The sequence below is a fragment of the Sorex fumeus genome, unplaced genomic scaffold (assembly GCF_029834395.1).
Source record: "Sorex fumeus unplaced genomic scaffold, SorFum_2.1 ptg000044l, whole genome shotgun sequence".
Lineage (NCBI taxonomy): Eukaryota > Metazoa > Chordata > Mammalia > Eulipotyphla > Soricidae > Sorex > Sorex fumeus.
The window spans coordinates 36548026-36560680 of NW_026606101.1; the positions used below are offsets into that span (position 1 = coordinate 36548026).

A 12655-nucleotide genomic window follows, 5' to 3' on the forward strand; every position below is an offset into this window, starting at 1 on the left:
TTCAGGGGCACAGGCCCAGAACTCCAGGTGGATGCCGAGACCTATAAAGCTCCTGAATCTGTGGCTAACCTAGGTTCCACCCCAGGACCCCTTATGCTCCCCTGAGGGCAGAGTGAGGCGTTAGCCTTGAGTATTAGCCTTGAGTATCGCTGGGTGTGTCCCAGAAACTTAAAAAAAAAAAAAGCCAACAGATAGTACCCCCATAGTAGCCTTCTGCATTGTTGCAGAGCTACTGCTCCCTACCCCAACTTGAAACAGGTATGCACACTTTGGGAGGTGCTGTTAAGGCAAGGGTTCAGACTAGCTGTGCTCGAACCCTCCCAGCTGTACTTGGGGTGGGCCAAGAAAGCAGCATCCCTGGCCCTGGCTGTGGCTTATGTGAAACCAGCCTAAACTGCCAGCCTCGACACTCGCTTCAGACCAAGGGACATGGAAGCTGAGAATAGCCAGGCTCTTGGCCATCAGCACCAGGGCACCTGCAGACCTCTGGCTGGAACTGCTGTACCGCTAACCTCAGGGAGCTTCCAAAGCGGATCGCTCCTTTCCCAGCCCAGGGATGGACTGTGGCCGGGAGCAGCTGTGACCATGAGGTTGGGAGAGGCCACGCCCTGCCGGCTGCCAGGCAAACTCGGACTCCCTCTGCTGGCCTGGGAGAGGCTGGATGCCCAGTCCCAGCCCAAGCCTGTGGGTAGGCCTGTTCTGATTCCCTGCACCCCTCCACCCCATGGTCGGGCCTGGTCCAGCTTATGCATGATTCCTTTCCACCAGGTATCGTGCCTAATCGTTCCCTGTGGAATCTCACTTCCAGATGACACCTCCCCTGCACGCTTCTCAGTCCCAGACTGGATGGGCAGGAGCTTGTCAGGATCGAGATGCAGGCTCTGGTTTCCCAGTGGCACGGGGATGGGATGGCCCTGGCCTGTTTCCTGCAGGAAACCCACAGGAATCCACTATACAGAGGACGTGGGACCCTGTGGGCTGCTGGCGAGGGGCCATGGGAAAGTGGGTGCCTTTCACCTGCCCACACTCCCAGTACCCCACCAGCAGCTCCTGCCCCCTGCCTTCTCCGGCCAGAAGCTGGTGTCCAGGTGCCCAGAGGTTCCCCCACTGTGACCCCCGGAGGACTGGCCTGGCCGTTCCTCTAGAGACCCACCTGCCTCTCCAGGCCGGGTCCTCCTGTCCCTCGATACCTGCCTCCAACACTGGCCACCCTGGACCTTGGCCTTTCTCTGCTGTCTGCCCCCTTCCTGAAGCCAGGAGTCTAGGCTCATCTGGGAAGTCATGGCTCTCTCCTATAATCTGCTCCGGAAGACAAGCTGTGGGCTGCGCAGGCCACCCTCAACGAAACGGCTGCTTCTCCAGACGCAGTCCGCAGACTCCTGTTCATTCAGGGGGTGCCAGACAAGCTCCCAGGCCACCCGCAGCCCCACTCAGCACGTCTGGCCCCCAGCTCCAGCCTCCTGTCTTGGGGAGGCAGAAAGCAACAGCCCCACTCCAGCTGCTGATCAGAAACCAAGACCCATGCCTGCTTGCTTCCTTGCAGGAGCTTTCCCCTCTTACCCCCTTGTCTGCCCACCCCACCACTCTGAAGCCTCAGAAGACCAGGAGAGATTGCAGAGCCAGGCGACACTTGGTTTTAATGGCATTGATATCCAGGAGGTCACACAAGTGGTGGTTGGCAACTTCTTCCGGGGGTGAGGGGCTGCTGTCCCGCCAGGCCGGGCTGTGCCCCCCACCCCCGCCCCAGTCTGCTGCACAGCCTTGGAGACTCACTGCCCGCCCGGTCTGCCGCTCCGACCCCCCCCCCCCCCAACAACAACACAAACAATTGCACTGATTGACACATAGATACCCAGAGTCCCGGCTTCCCCGGTGCACAGCCTGGGGGCTGTCGCACCTGATAAGGGCTTTGGTGTCTGCTGGCTGTAGGCCAGGGCTGGTCCTGGGGAATAGTGTTTATCGAATGTGACAAAGGTTCGTTTTACAAACGGGGTCTGGAAGATCTAGCTCTGTGTTTCTAAGAGACGGCTGTCTCCAATGGCTTCTCTCAGAGCTACTGAAGTTGGGCCTGGATAACGCTGTGTTGGTTGGTTTATTCATAAGGAATGTGTAAGGCATTTTGGTAAGTTGAACAGTAACTTCTTCCTCAGGAGACTCAGACGGAGGTACCCTCTTTTGAGCTGCTACCGTCCTCCTGTGAAAAAAGGGTAGAGTGAGGCTAGGATCTGGTGCTGGAGGGAACACAGCCCCCACCCCCACCCCCTTTGGTCTCCAGTCCCTCAAAACTGGGTGCCTATCACACCCACTCCCTCTGAGAACCCCAAGGCCAGCCGGGCCCGTGAGAACCAGCACTGCGAACAGGAGGGCCCAGTGGGGGCCAGAGGAGTGGGGCGGGAGGGGGAGCTAGGCCACCAACACCTCCGTCTGTCAGGACCTCCTGAAAAAAAAAAAAAAAAAACCCAAGCCATTTGTGCTTCCCGAGTCCTGGGGTCCCCAGCACCCAGTCTGTGGGTCTGAGCCAAGGGGCACCTGACCCCAGCCAAGACACTTACTGCTTTGTCCAGCTGCTCCTGCAACTTTTTCACGGTCTCTCTCTCCTTCGTCAGCTGTTCCTGGGTGGTCTTCAAAAGCTCCTGCAGTTTGGTAGCTGCGCGTCCCAGGTCACTGGTTAACTTCTTCTCCTTTTCTAACCTCTCCTGAGGAGTCAGGGGTGGAAGGGCTCAGCCTTGGCTCCGCAGAGAGGCTCTGCCTAAGGCCTGGACACAGCCAGCGGGAGCCGGGAGCCCTAGGGGGCATCAAGGCTTCCCTTTGAGTCGGGCAGTGACCCCCAGGTCAGTGGGCCCTGCCCATACTGCCACACGAACTGCCGAGAACAGGGTGCCCGAGTGGGGCGAGGGAAGCCCAGGAGCACACAGGAGCACATGGCCTCCCGTGCCAGCCTGCATCCCTTTCCTCAGGTGTGCTGAGCCCTCTCCCTGCGACTCTGCATCCCCTGGTCCCACACAGGCCAGGCCCTCTTCCTGCAACTCTGATCCTCCCTCAGGCTAGCAGGGCCTTCTCGGGGCTTCCATATGGGTCACCAGCACTGCTGGCCAGGCAGGGCCACAGGAGATCCGCACCCGCTCCTGGCCCTGGCCAGCCTTTACCTTGAGCTGAGAGGCCTCTGCTTCTGAAGATGGGCTCGGCGGGCCGCTGCGGAGCTTCTCTAGCTCTGCCTGGAGCCGGCATGCTGAGTTCTGAGCCTGTGAGAGGAGGTGAGTCAGGGTGATGACGCCTCGCACACCGGAAGGCAGAGGGGTCTGCGTAGCCCCGCCCCCCCCCGCCCACCACCCCCCGAAGCGGGCGCAGCTGCGACGGGCACGGGGTACCCGGGCCTGACCTCCTCAAACTCGGTGGCCAGCTGCTGCCGCCGCATCTGCTCGCTCTGCAGGACGGCCTCCGTCTGCTCCAGCTGTGACCTCAGCTGCGGGGAATAGGAGACCTGATGAGGAGCCGTCTAGCAGCTGAGAGTGCTCCTGTGAGTGGTGCCCGCTTCTCGCCGCCGCCTGCCAGTCACTCGCTGTCCCGTTCGGGGGGAGCTCTCAGCCCGAGCCCCTGCACAGCCCCTCTGCCCAGGGCCTCCCGCCACATGGTTGAGTTCTGGAAAGTGCCCTCCAGCCCCGCGTCCTCGCATGGGGCCCACACCTGCCCCTGCCCTGCCCTGCCCTTCCTTGGTCTGCTCTGGCTGCTCTGACCCGGGGACTCTGCTGAGACGACAGGACGGGGGAGGGGACGGTGGGGAGGACAGTGGGGGAAAGAGGCGACATCAGGGTGGCATTTAGCAGGAGTCTGACTTCCCTGTGCTGGGGAGGGGTGGGGGGGCGTGAGGACAGTTAGTGACAGACATCTGGGGACCTGCTCACCGCCCTAACCTCGACGGGGCTCTGCTCAGCTGGGGGAGCCTCTGGGGGGGCAGCCAGGGCCCCCGCTACGGCACCATCCTCTACGTGGCTCTTCATCTCACTCAACTGCTGCCTGACCTGAAACAGGGAGGGCAGGTTTACGCCAACACCAGCCACACACACGCAGGCACAGGCACATGCACACGCACGCACGCGCGCATGCACACATGCACACACACACGTGCATGCAGACACACAAACACAGCCCTCTCCCTACGCACTTCCATCCCCCCCAACCCACCCTCCCCCGAGCCTGCCACCCACAGTCGGCTTAGACAGACTTGGGGAGAGGCATGAGCTCAGACATGGGCCCCCTGCTGCAAAGGTCCCGGGGGAGGCCCGAATGACCACAGGGCACCAGGGAGTCAGAAATGTGTCCCCCAATAGGAACGGGCCCAACAGCAGCCTGATGGAGTGGCCCAGGCCCACTGCTCCGCAGGGAAGCAGACATGAGGGAAGCATGCGCAAGCCCGCACCCCCCCAAGTCCTGACAGCTGGGAGCGGAGCTGCACCAGAGGCACCAGAGCATCTCGAGAGCTCGGACACCAGCCAATGGGACACCAAGTGGCTCCCTGCAGTCCTGGGTCTGGCTGATGGGACAGACCCTTGCCGGCTCTGAGGGACCCAGAAGACATGCCGAGCCCAGCAGCTGCACAGCGTGGAAAGTGAAGCGTTGAACACCGTGGTCTCGGCAGCCCTCTGCCCGGCTGGGCACTTTGGGACAAAGGTGTGAGGGGCTCCTTCCGGCCCTCCCGGAGCTGCCCCAAACAGCTAATGGGCACCAGCCTCCCGCTGCCCCTCACTCCGCAGAGCCAGATCACCTGTGGCCGGAGGCCCACACACACGCGAGGACAGACACATCTCACACACATGAGCCCGCCAGGCCAGCCCACGGCCCGCCACTCACCAGGGCCAGCTCGCTGCTCTGTTTCTGGGCTTCAGTCTTGGCTGCGTCCAACTGAGACTGAGATTCTAACAAAAGCTGCCTTAGCTGGGAGGGCAGAGCCCGCGCGGGGAGAAAGCGGAGAGAACAGAGAGCCGGTTCCCATGAGGCCCACGCCCGTGGACCCCGACCCCACTAAGGTGGCCACGCGGTGCTCCCAGCTCCTCCAGCTGCCCCTGCTTGCTCCGCACCACATGCGGACAGTCGGGAGACGCGGCACGCCCGTCTGCTCCTTTCGCCAAAGCGGGCCGACTAACGTGTGCCAAGTAAAGTGGAATGTCTGCTCTCGAACCAGAACAGGGGTCGGGGCCCGCAGTCAGAGACGGGTGGGGGCTGGAGCAACAGTCCAGCAGGCAGGGCACTCGACTGTGCCAGGTCTGACAAGCATCCTGGATGGTCTTCCGAGTGAAGCTAGGGGTGACGCCTGGGTCCCTGAGCACTGCATGGTCTGGCCCCAAACCCAAACAAAGCAAAACAACCCCAGAAACAAAATCCAAATGGGCCCAACTGACATGGAGCCAGCATGGCTTCCTGGAGCATGCCGACCTCGGCACTGAGCATGGCAGCACCTGGCCCATGTTCTGGGGATTGGAGCGACCCTGGGTGGGCAGAGATCTGTGGAGCTCACAGCGCCAGACTCACCCCTGCCACCTCCTTGGCGTAGCTCTGGCATTCGGTGCTGGCGGCTGCCATGTGCTTCTCTAGCTCTGCTTCCAGGTTTGAGGTGTGTTCCCTCAGCTAAACATACACATACACACCACACACACACACACACACACACACACACACATATGCATCAGAGGCCAGCACACACCCCTACAGAGCCAGTGACAGGCCTCAACCCTGGCTGGCCCTGGGAGAAGCAAGGCCTGAGACTGGGCCTCTGAGGTGGACAGTGAGTGGCCGGAGGCCGGACTGGGAATGATGCCCTGGGCGCCAGTGTGGTGTCCCCAGGTTCTTCACCCCAGGGCTCCCTGGCAGGGCTTGCTGTAAGCAGCTTGGGTTGGGAACAAGCAAGACTGACAAGATTGGATTCCCCTCCCTCACACACTTGAGCCAGAGGAGACCCCACACGGAGCGCCCGCCCCCAGCCCCGTCCACAGGCGCAGCCCCCCAGGCCTGTGTTCTCGGCTCTCTGAGGTGAGCAGGGAAGGAGACACAGCCCACCCCGTACCTGATCGGAAGCTTCCAGTTCTCCCCTGAGCTTCTCCAGAGTCTCCTCGAGATGCTTCACTTTGACCCGTGACTGCCAAGGGGAAGACACCTGTCACCCCCAGCCTCGGAGGGGGACGGCCCCTGGGCAGCCTCCCTACAGCACTGTATGTCCCCCACCCCCCCAGAGAGCTGGGCCCGGGGGGAACTGTCCTGTACTTTTCTGTCTTGGGGCAGCACCCGGCTGTGCTCAGGGCTCGCTCCTGGCCAGCCAGGGGCCACACCGATGGCAGGGATCGCCTGCCAACTGTGCCCTCGCGCCCACACCTTCTGCAGCTCCTCCTCGGCGTTGCTCAGCTTGGACTTCCACACCTGCTCCTCATCCTCCACGCTCTTCTGCAGCTCCTTGAGCATGCCCTCCTGCGGGAGCCGAGGGATGCTAAGGCAAGACCCCTTCCCGCAGGCCCCCACCCACCCCAGTCTGTGCTCGCAGCTCCTCAGGTGGGCAGGGGAGGTGGGCTGTGGCGGAAGCCTCGCCTGGGAACAGATCCTGGCCGGGAGCTTCCCACGCCTCAGTCCATGAGTGGCCCAGGACATGGAATAAGAGTCATGGAGCCAGCCCACCTCCCCTCCCCTGGGCCAGGCGGACCCCCGGAGACCCTCCACTCCAAGCCCTCCCGCTCACCGTCTGGCCCAGGATTGTGCGGTACTGGTCGCACTCGGCCTGGAGGCTGCTCTGGGTCTCTTCTGCCTCCCGGAGCTTGGCAGCCAGGTCCTGGGGACAGAGCACAGGCACGCTGCTTAGCCACGCCAGGGCATCCCGCCTGAGGACACAGGCGGGCAAGGGAACCCGTGCAGTCTTGCGGGTGCCGGCACCAGACTCACCGAGGAGGACGTCGGAGCAGGCAGCTGCAGCAGCTCGGGCGCTTTCTCTCTCACCTCCTGCAGCCACGTGGAGTAGCTCTGCAAAGAGACATGGAAGGTGGGTCGGGTCGTGGCTGCGAGTGGGCCCCCCTGCCCGGGCTGAGGCTCACCTGGTTGGTTGCGGGAGTGAGGGCTGGGAAAAGCTTCAGCAGCACCTCCCTGCTCTGCACCTCCGTCTCTCGCAGATGCTTCTCTGACTCCTCCTAGAGAAGGTGGGAAGGTGAGACAAGGCGTGCGGGAGGAGGCAGGGGGCTCACCGGCCGTGGCGAGGATGCTTCAAAAAGACTTGACCCAAGCCAGGCAGGCCAGAGGGCTGGGCCGGCGCTTCTCAAACCTTTTCCCAAGCACGTGCCCTCGCGCCCTTGTCTTCTTCCCGGGCCCTGTCCTATCAGCTGGCCCCTGGTTTCACGTGGTGCCCTTCCCTCCAGGAGCCCACAGGTGCTCCATATGGCCAGATGCCACATGCCCAGCACCTCCCGGCAGAGCTCTCTGCTCCACCGCGTCTCTCTGAGAGTCTGCCATGTGCTTGTGGTGTGTCCCTCTGTGTGTGTGCGTGGACATGCGTGTGCAGAGGGGCGCAAGCTGAGAGGAGATAGAAGCGCAGGCATTAGAGTGTCAGTAGTTGCCACAGCCAGGGCGCAGCAGGCCTGAGGGGCAGGTGGGAGGGGACGCTCCAGGCAGTTCCCCTTGCCCCGTGAAGCAGGACCACCGGCTCTCCCGGAACAGACCACACTCCTGCCCACGCTGAGACACGACAGGGCTGCCCTGCGGGGGAACAGACTGCCTTGGTGTGGGGTGTGGGGTCTAGAACGGGACCCCTGCCCCCACGTAATCTGATCAGACATAGAGCAGAGCTTCCTTGCCCAGCCGAGCATCCAGAAGGTGGCCCGACCCGTGACCCTTCCGTCTCCCAGAGGTGTAGAGGCCAGCTGCCATCAAACGGCCTGTGTGCTCGCCCGCAAGTTGGAGGACATGTCTATGCACAGCTTCTGTTTTGCCATGAAATGATGGAAGGGGTCACGCGGCTCTCTGGGAGGCCCGGCAAGACCGCCGGTAATGACGGAGTAAGGTCCGCGCTCCAGCCCCTGCTGCCGGGGAGGTGGGCGGGCTGCCCTGGCATCCCCCCAGGGCCCATCACAGCCCAGGCTCTGTCCCCCACCTCAGCCTGTGGCTAGACGTTCTTCCCTCTCCTGACTCACTGTAAAGATCAACCACAGAAACCACAGTCACCTCGCCTGGGTTCAGAAGCCCGAGAGAGCAGATGGTTATCCAGATAAGACAGCAGAGCCGGAGTGGGAGCAGCAGGTAAGGTGTATGCCGTGCGCGTGGCCAACCCAGGCTCAAGTCTCGGCATGGCAGAGTCCCCCGAGCTCCACCAGGAGAGATCCTGGTGCAGAGCCAGGAGTAAGGCCCCGAGCACCGATGGGTGTGGCCCAAACCCTCCCCTCACCCCAAAACCCCCACCCCCAAAATACAGTAAAACTCCAAAAACAAAACCAATGTCAGGGGTCAACAATATCACAAAGACCTGCAGTAGCTGGGCCCAAGCCCAGGCTCTCTTAGACTGACCCTGTGGCTCCAAGTCTTCTCTGCCCCAACGGCAAAGAACATAGCTGAGAGCAGTTAAGCAGAAGCCATTGTCTAAGAGAGGTGGGGGGGGGAGGGCCAGGGACTTCGCCACAGGCCCCTGACCCGCGGACGTGGAGCTCTGAGCGGCCAGGCTGTGTGAGGCTGTGCCCGCACTCTGGTGTCCACCCAACGCCACAAGTGCAGTTTCTGGGGCCCGAGGACCACACAGGCTCTGACCTTGGCCTGTGTCAGGGAGCGCAGCTTCTCCTCACAGGCTCTTTCGGCCGAGGCCAGCGCCTCCATGGCCTTCCAGTTCTTCTCTCGGAGGTCCTGGCAGGGGACATAAGGACAAGGCAAGGCAGGTCAGCAGCTGCCATGGTCCTCCCAAATCCACGCCACAAAGGCCTCCCAGGCCGCACACCAGGGGATGCGGTGCATGTGAGAGATGGCGGGCTGGCCTCCTCAGAGAAGGGAGGCTCCCGGAGCCACGTTGCCGAGAACCAACTCCGTGGCCTGCTCCAGCCATCAGGCCCAGGAAGGGACCGGCAAGGCCTCCTGGGAGAGGCAGACGGGGATGAGGCAGAGCAGGCTGCGAGGACGGCAGTGGCCTGAGGGGAGGACATGGCCCTCTGCCGCTCCCTTCTCCAGGGTGGCCTGTGACTAGCCAGACCAACGGGCACCTTTTCTGTCCTGTCCCCTGGAAGACGGGCCCGGGGAAGGCAGGCCCAGCACTCACATTGTTCTTCACCTTCTGCTGCTCCACGGCCTCCTTGAGCTCAGTGGCCTCCTTCTCCACACACCTCAACTGTGACTCCAGCTCTTGGACGCTGCAAGAAGGGGGCAGGGGTCACCAGCACATTCCGCGGCCACGCTTTCCGCAGACCTCTCTGCAGGGCTGAATGACAGATGCCACCAGAACCCTGCACGGAGGCATGCCGGATCCTCCCTGGAACATTTTGGCCATGTCAGAGGCCATCTGGGCTAGACTCCCATGCCACCATTATGGCACACCCACACATGAGCTGGGAACCCCCGCAAAATGTTAAGTCCAGAAGGAACAACAGACTCAAACGGGCACACCTTATCCCTCTGGAAAGCAGCAAAGCAGGCCCTGCCTGAGGGGGTCCCTGCCATAGGGGACAGCCACCAGTCTGAGGGATGTGGGGTCTGGCCACCAGCAGTCAAAGGGAGAGAGGTCCTAGGGATCTTATCAGTGGCATAGTTTCTACTGGAGACCAGTCCTCATGTTCTCGTTCTCTCTCTTTCTCGTTCTGCCTGTCTCTGTCTCTGTCTCTCTCTGTTTCTCTCTCTGTCCCCCCCCTTTTCTCCCCCCTCCTTCTCCTCCTCTTCCTCTCCTTTCCTCTCCTCTCCTTTGTCTCTTTCCTCCTTCCTCCCTCTCACATTTCCCTAAGTGAATTTCTCGAAATGGACTGAAGCAATGGTACAGCAGGTAGGGTGTTTGCCTTACATGTAACTGACCAGGATCTGATCCCCGGCATCCCCTGTGGTCCCCCAAGCACTGCCAGGAGTAATTCCTGAGTGCAGAGCCAGAAGTAACCCCTGAGCATCGCTGGGTATGACTTAAAAAGCAAAAAAAAAAAAAAAAAAAAATTTTTTTTTGAAAAAACATTGTGCTTCAAAAAAACTGAAAGCCACTTTTTGAAAAGCACCCCTGAATGACAGGGAGTAGATTTCTGAGGGGGCGCGGCTTGCCAGGGTCCATTCTGCCATTTTGCCAGAAGTCTCAAAAGGCATCACTGTAAAGGCATATTAACACCTGACAGTTTTAACGAGGGCCTTGCCTGCCACCGACCCTTTGGGTACAGACTGCTGCTGGCTGGTGGACAGTGGTCCAGCCTTGGAAGGAGGCCAGGCCCACAGAACTGCAATCCTCCCACCTGAAGCTCACTAGGACCTGACAGCATCTCCCTCCAACCTCCTGCAGCACTGCAGAAGCCTTCCTTCAGCCATCCTCCTCACCTGCTGGGCCCCCAAAACCAAGGTCCCAGGGCTGGAAAAAAAGCATGGGATTAAAGTGCTTGCCGAAACCACAGCACCCAAAAGGAGAGAACAAAAGGGAATGCCCTGCCACAGAGGCAGGGTGGGATGGGAAGGGATGGGGGTGTGGGAAGGATACTGGGATCATTGGTGGTGGAGAATGGGCACTGGTGGAAGGATGGGTACTCGATCATTGTATAACTGAACCCCAAGCACAAAAATTTTAAGTCTACAACTGTACCTCATGGTGTTTCACTAATAAAAATTTAAAAAAAAAATAAAGTGCTTGCCGGGCATGTGGCTGACCCTGATTTGATCTGTGGCACTGCACGTGGTCTCCTAAGAGATATGAGATATGATCCCAAAACCTAATCAACCAATCATTCAAGGTCTTGCTTAGCAGGAAGAGGCAGCAGGACACGCTGAGGGTCACCTCCCTGAACCACTGCCCCAGTTCCAAGACATCTGACCCACTCACCCCCCACCCCAGAACAGGGAGGCCTGGGCTATACACAACTCTCAGATAAACCACCGAGGGACATGAAAAAACACAAAACAACAAAAAGCCCATTCTGCCAATCCACGAAAAACATTAAAACTGACCCTATCTTCATCAGAGCTCAGTCCCGGGTAATGCCCAGCACCAGAGAGCCCAGGGGTCCTGCGCTCCGGGAGCAGAGCATGCTGGGAGAGGATGGCACAGGGGCCGGCTCCGGCCCCTCCTGCCTCCCTAAGACCTCCCTCCCGCGCCCACCCTGGGGCCTGCAGGGAAACCGGTGACCTCGCCCGCTCAGCCTCTGTGAGAGCAGTGTTGACACATCTCCCCACAGCTGCTCTGGGTCCCCTTGTGGCAGCAGCCATGACAACTCTGGACAGCCCGGGACTCAGCAGTAAGCACCGTCCCGCGACGGCCAGGGCCACTACACAAGCACCGCCGCTGGGCCAGCTCCAGGGAGAGCGGCTCTACCAGCAGTGACGTTGAAGCCTGGCGACCAAGGAAACTCCAAAATCAGGAGTGCTGGGAACGGCAACTGCCTGGGTGCCTCCCCTGCTCCGGCGGGCCCACGCTTAGTGCTGTCCATGAAACGCTCTCCTGCAGGCACGAGGCGCCTCCTTCCCACTGGACGGGACAGAAGGCAGCTCTGCTCCCTTCCAAGAAACCTGCCACTCACCATGGACACGGGGTTTTGGGGCCACACCTGCTGTCCTCAGGGCTTACTCCTGGCTCTGCCTTCAGGAGTCACTGGTGGGGCCTGGGCAACCACATGGGGTTGCAAGCTTCACCCAGGGTCAGCAGCATGCGAGGCAAGCTTCCCACCCACCGCGCTATCCCTCTGGCCCGTTTCCATCCTTAGGCCACAGCTGGCAGTGCTCCCGGTGCAGATACAGCGTCAGCGACCAACGGAGCCAGCCTTGCGACAGCCCCTGCGCTTCCCAGGCCCATCGAGTCCTGCATGTCAAAAGGAGGCCGAGCAGCTTGCCCGGTGGCCTGCCCACCGTGCCTGTTTCCTCAGTCAGGGAGGAGCAGGGAGTCCCCCGAGAGGGAATTCCCCCCGGTGGCAGCTCCCCCACCACTTACCGGGCCTGCTGCTGTTCGGGCTCTGCGTGGCTGGCCTGGAACGAGACCAGACTGTCACCAGGGTCTCACCTTCCGTGGCAGGGCAGCAGCCCCCGCACCCTCCCCCGGTGGCTGACCTGCGCGTCCCGGGCCTGGCCTGCCTCCAGCAGTGCTTCGATGGAGTGGATTCTCTCCGTGAGCTGGGAGTTCTCGGCCCGGGCGTCCTTGAGCTGGCCCTGGAGGCTGCTCAGCTCCTCGCACTTGCTCTTCACCTCAGCCTCGGAGGATTGCAGTTTGCTGTGCAGCTCTGTGGCCAGGAAAAGGGGAGCAAGGTGGGGTCAGGGGCAGGAGTGCCCAGGATGGCTTAGCACGCAGGCCCTGGATGGGGCGCTCCGTCCACTGCCTCCTCTCAGGCTCCCGATCACTGCTGTGACGGGGGGTTGGGGGTTGGGGTGGTGGGCATCTGTTTGCTGATGGGAGGGTCACAGCCTGGCTCTGCTCTTAGAGGAGGGGTGTGTGTGTGTGTGTGTGTGTGTGTGTGTGTGTGTGTGCGCGCGCGCGCGGGGGGGG

At 61.3% G+C, this 12655-nt stretch overlaps 1 protein-coding gene across 5 annotated transcripts in view; it reads right to left on the reverse strand.

Annotated features, from left to right (window-relative positions):
* Nucleotides 1-1624: 1624 nt before the first annotated feature.
* The window catches only part of RRBP1 (ribosome binding protein 1), a 53099-nt gene continuing 42068 nt past the window's right edge, over nucleotides 1625-12655 (reverse strand). The window contains exons 10-25 of one of the 5 annotated variants that reach the window (XM_056121499.1): nucleotides 12223-12392; nucleotides 12107-12141; nucleotides 9266-9356; nucleotides 8767-8859; nucleotides 7071-7163; nucleotides 6922-6999; nucleotides 6722-6811; nucleotides 6364-6456; nucleotides 6059-6130; nucleotides 5527-5622; nucleotides 4849-4932; nucleotides 3912-4019; nucleotides 3380-3463; nucleotides 3147-3242; nucleotides 2553-2696; nucleotides 1625-2194 (exon numbers count right to left, since the gene is read on the reverse strand). In XM_056121499.1, the coding sequence (XP_055977474.1) occupies nucleotides 2156-2194; nucleotides 2553-2696; nucleotides 3147-3242; nucleotides 3380-3463; nucleotides 3912-4019; nucleotides 4849-4932; nucleotides 5527-5622; nucleotides 6059-6130; nucleotides 6364-6456; nucleotides 6722-6811; nucleotides 6922-6999; nucleotides 7071-7163; nucleotides 8767-8859; nucleotides 9266-9356; nucleotides 12107-12141; nucleotides 12223-12392 (1466 nt within the window). In that variant the 3' untranslated portion in view covers nucleotides 1625-2155. Of the gene's footprint in view, nucleotides 2195-2552; nucleotides 2697-3146; nucleotides 3243-3379; nucleotides 3464-3902; nucleotides 4020-4848; nucleotides 4933-5526; nucleotides 5623-6058; nucleotides 6131-6363; nucleotides 6457-6721; nucleotides 6812-6921; nucleotides 7000-7070; nucleotides 7164-8766; nucleotides 8860-9265; nucleotides 9357-12106; nucleotides 12142-12222; nucleotides 12393-12655 lie in introns of all 5 variants that reach the window. The other 4 variants (XM_056121498.1, XM_056121501.1, XM_056121500.1 and 1 more) reach the window with 4 other exon arrangements.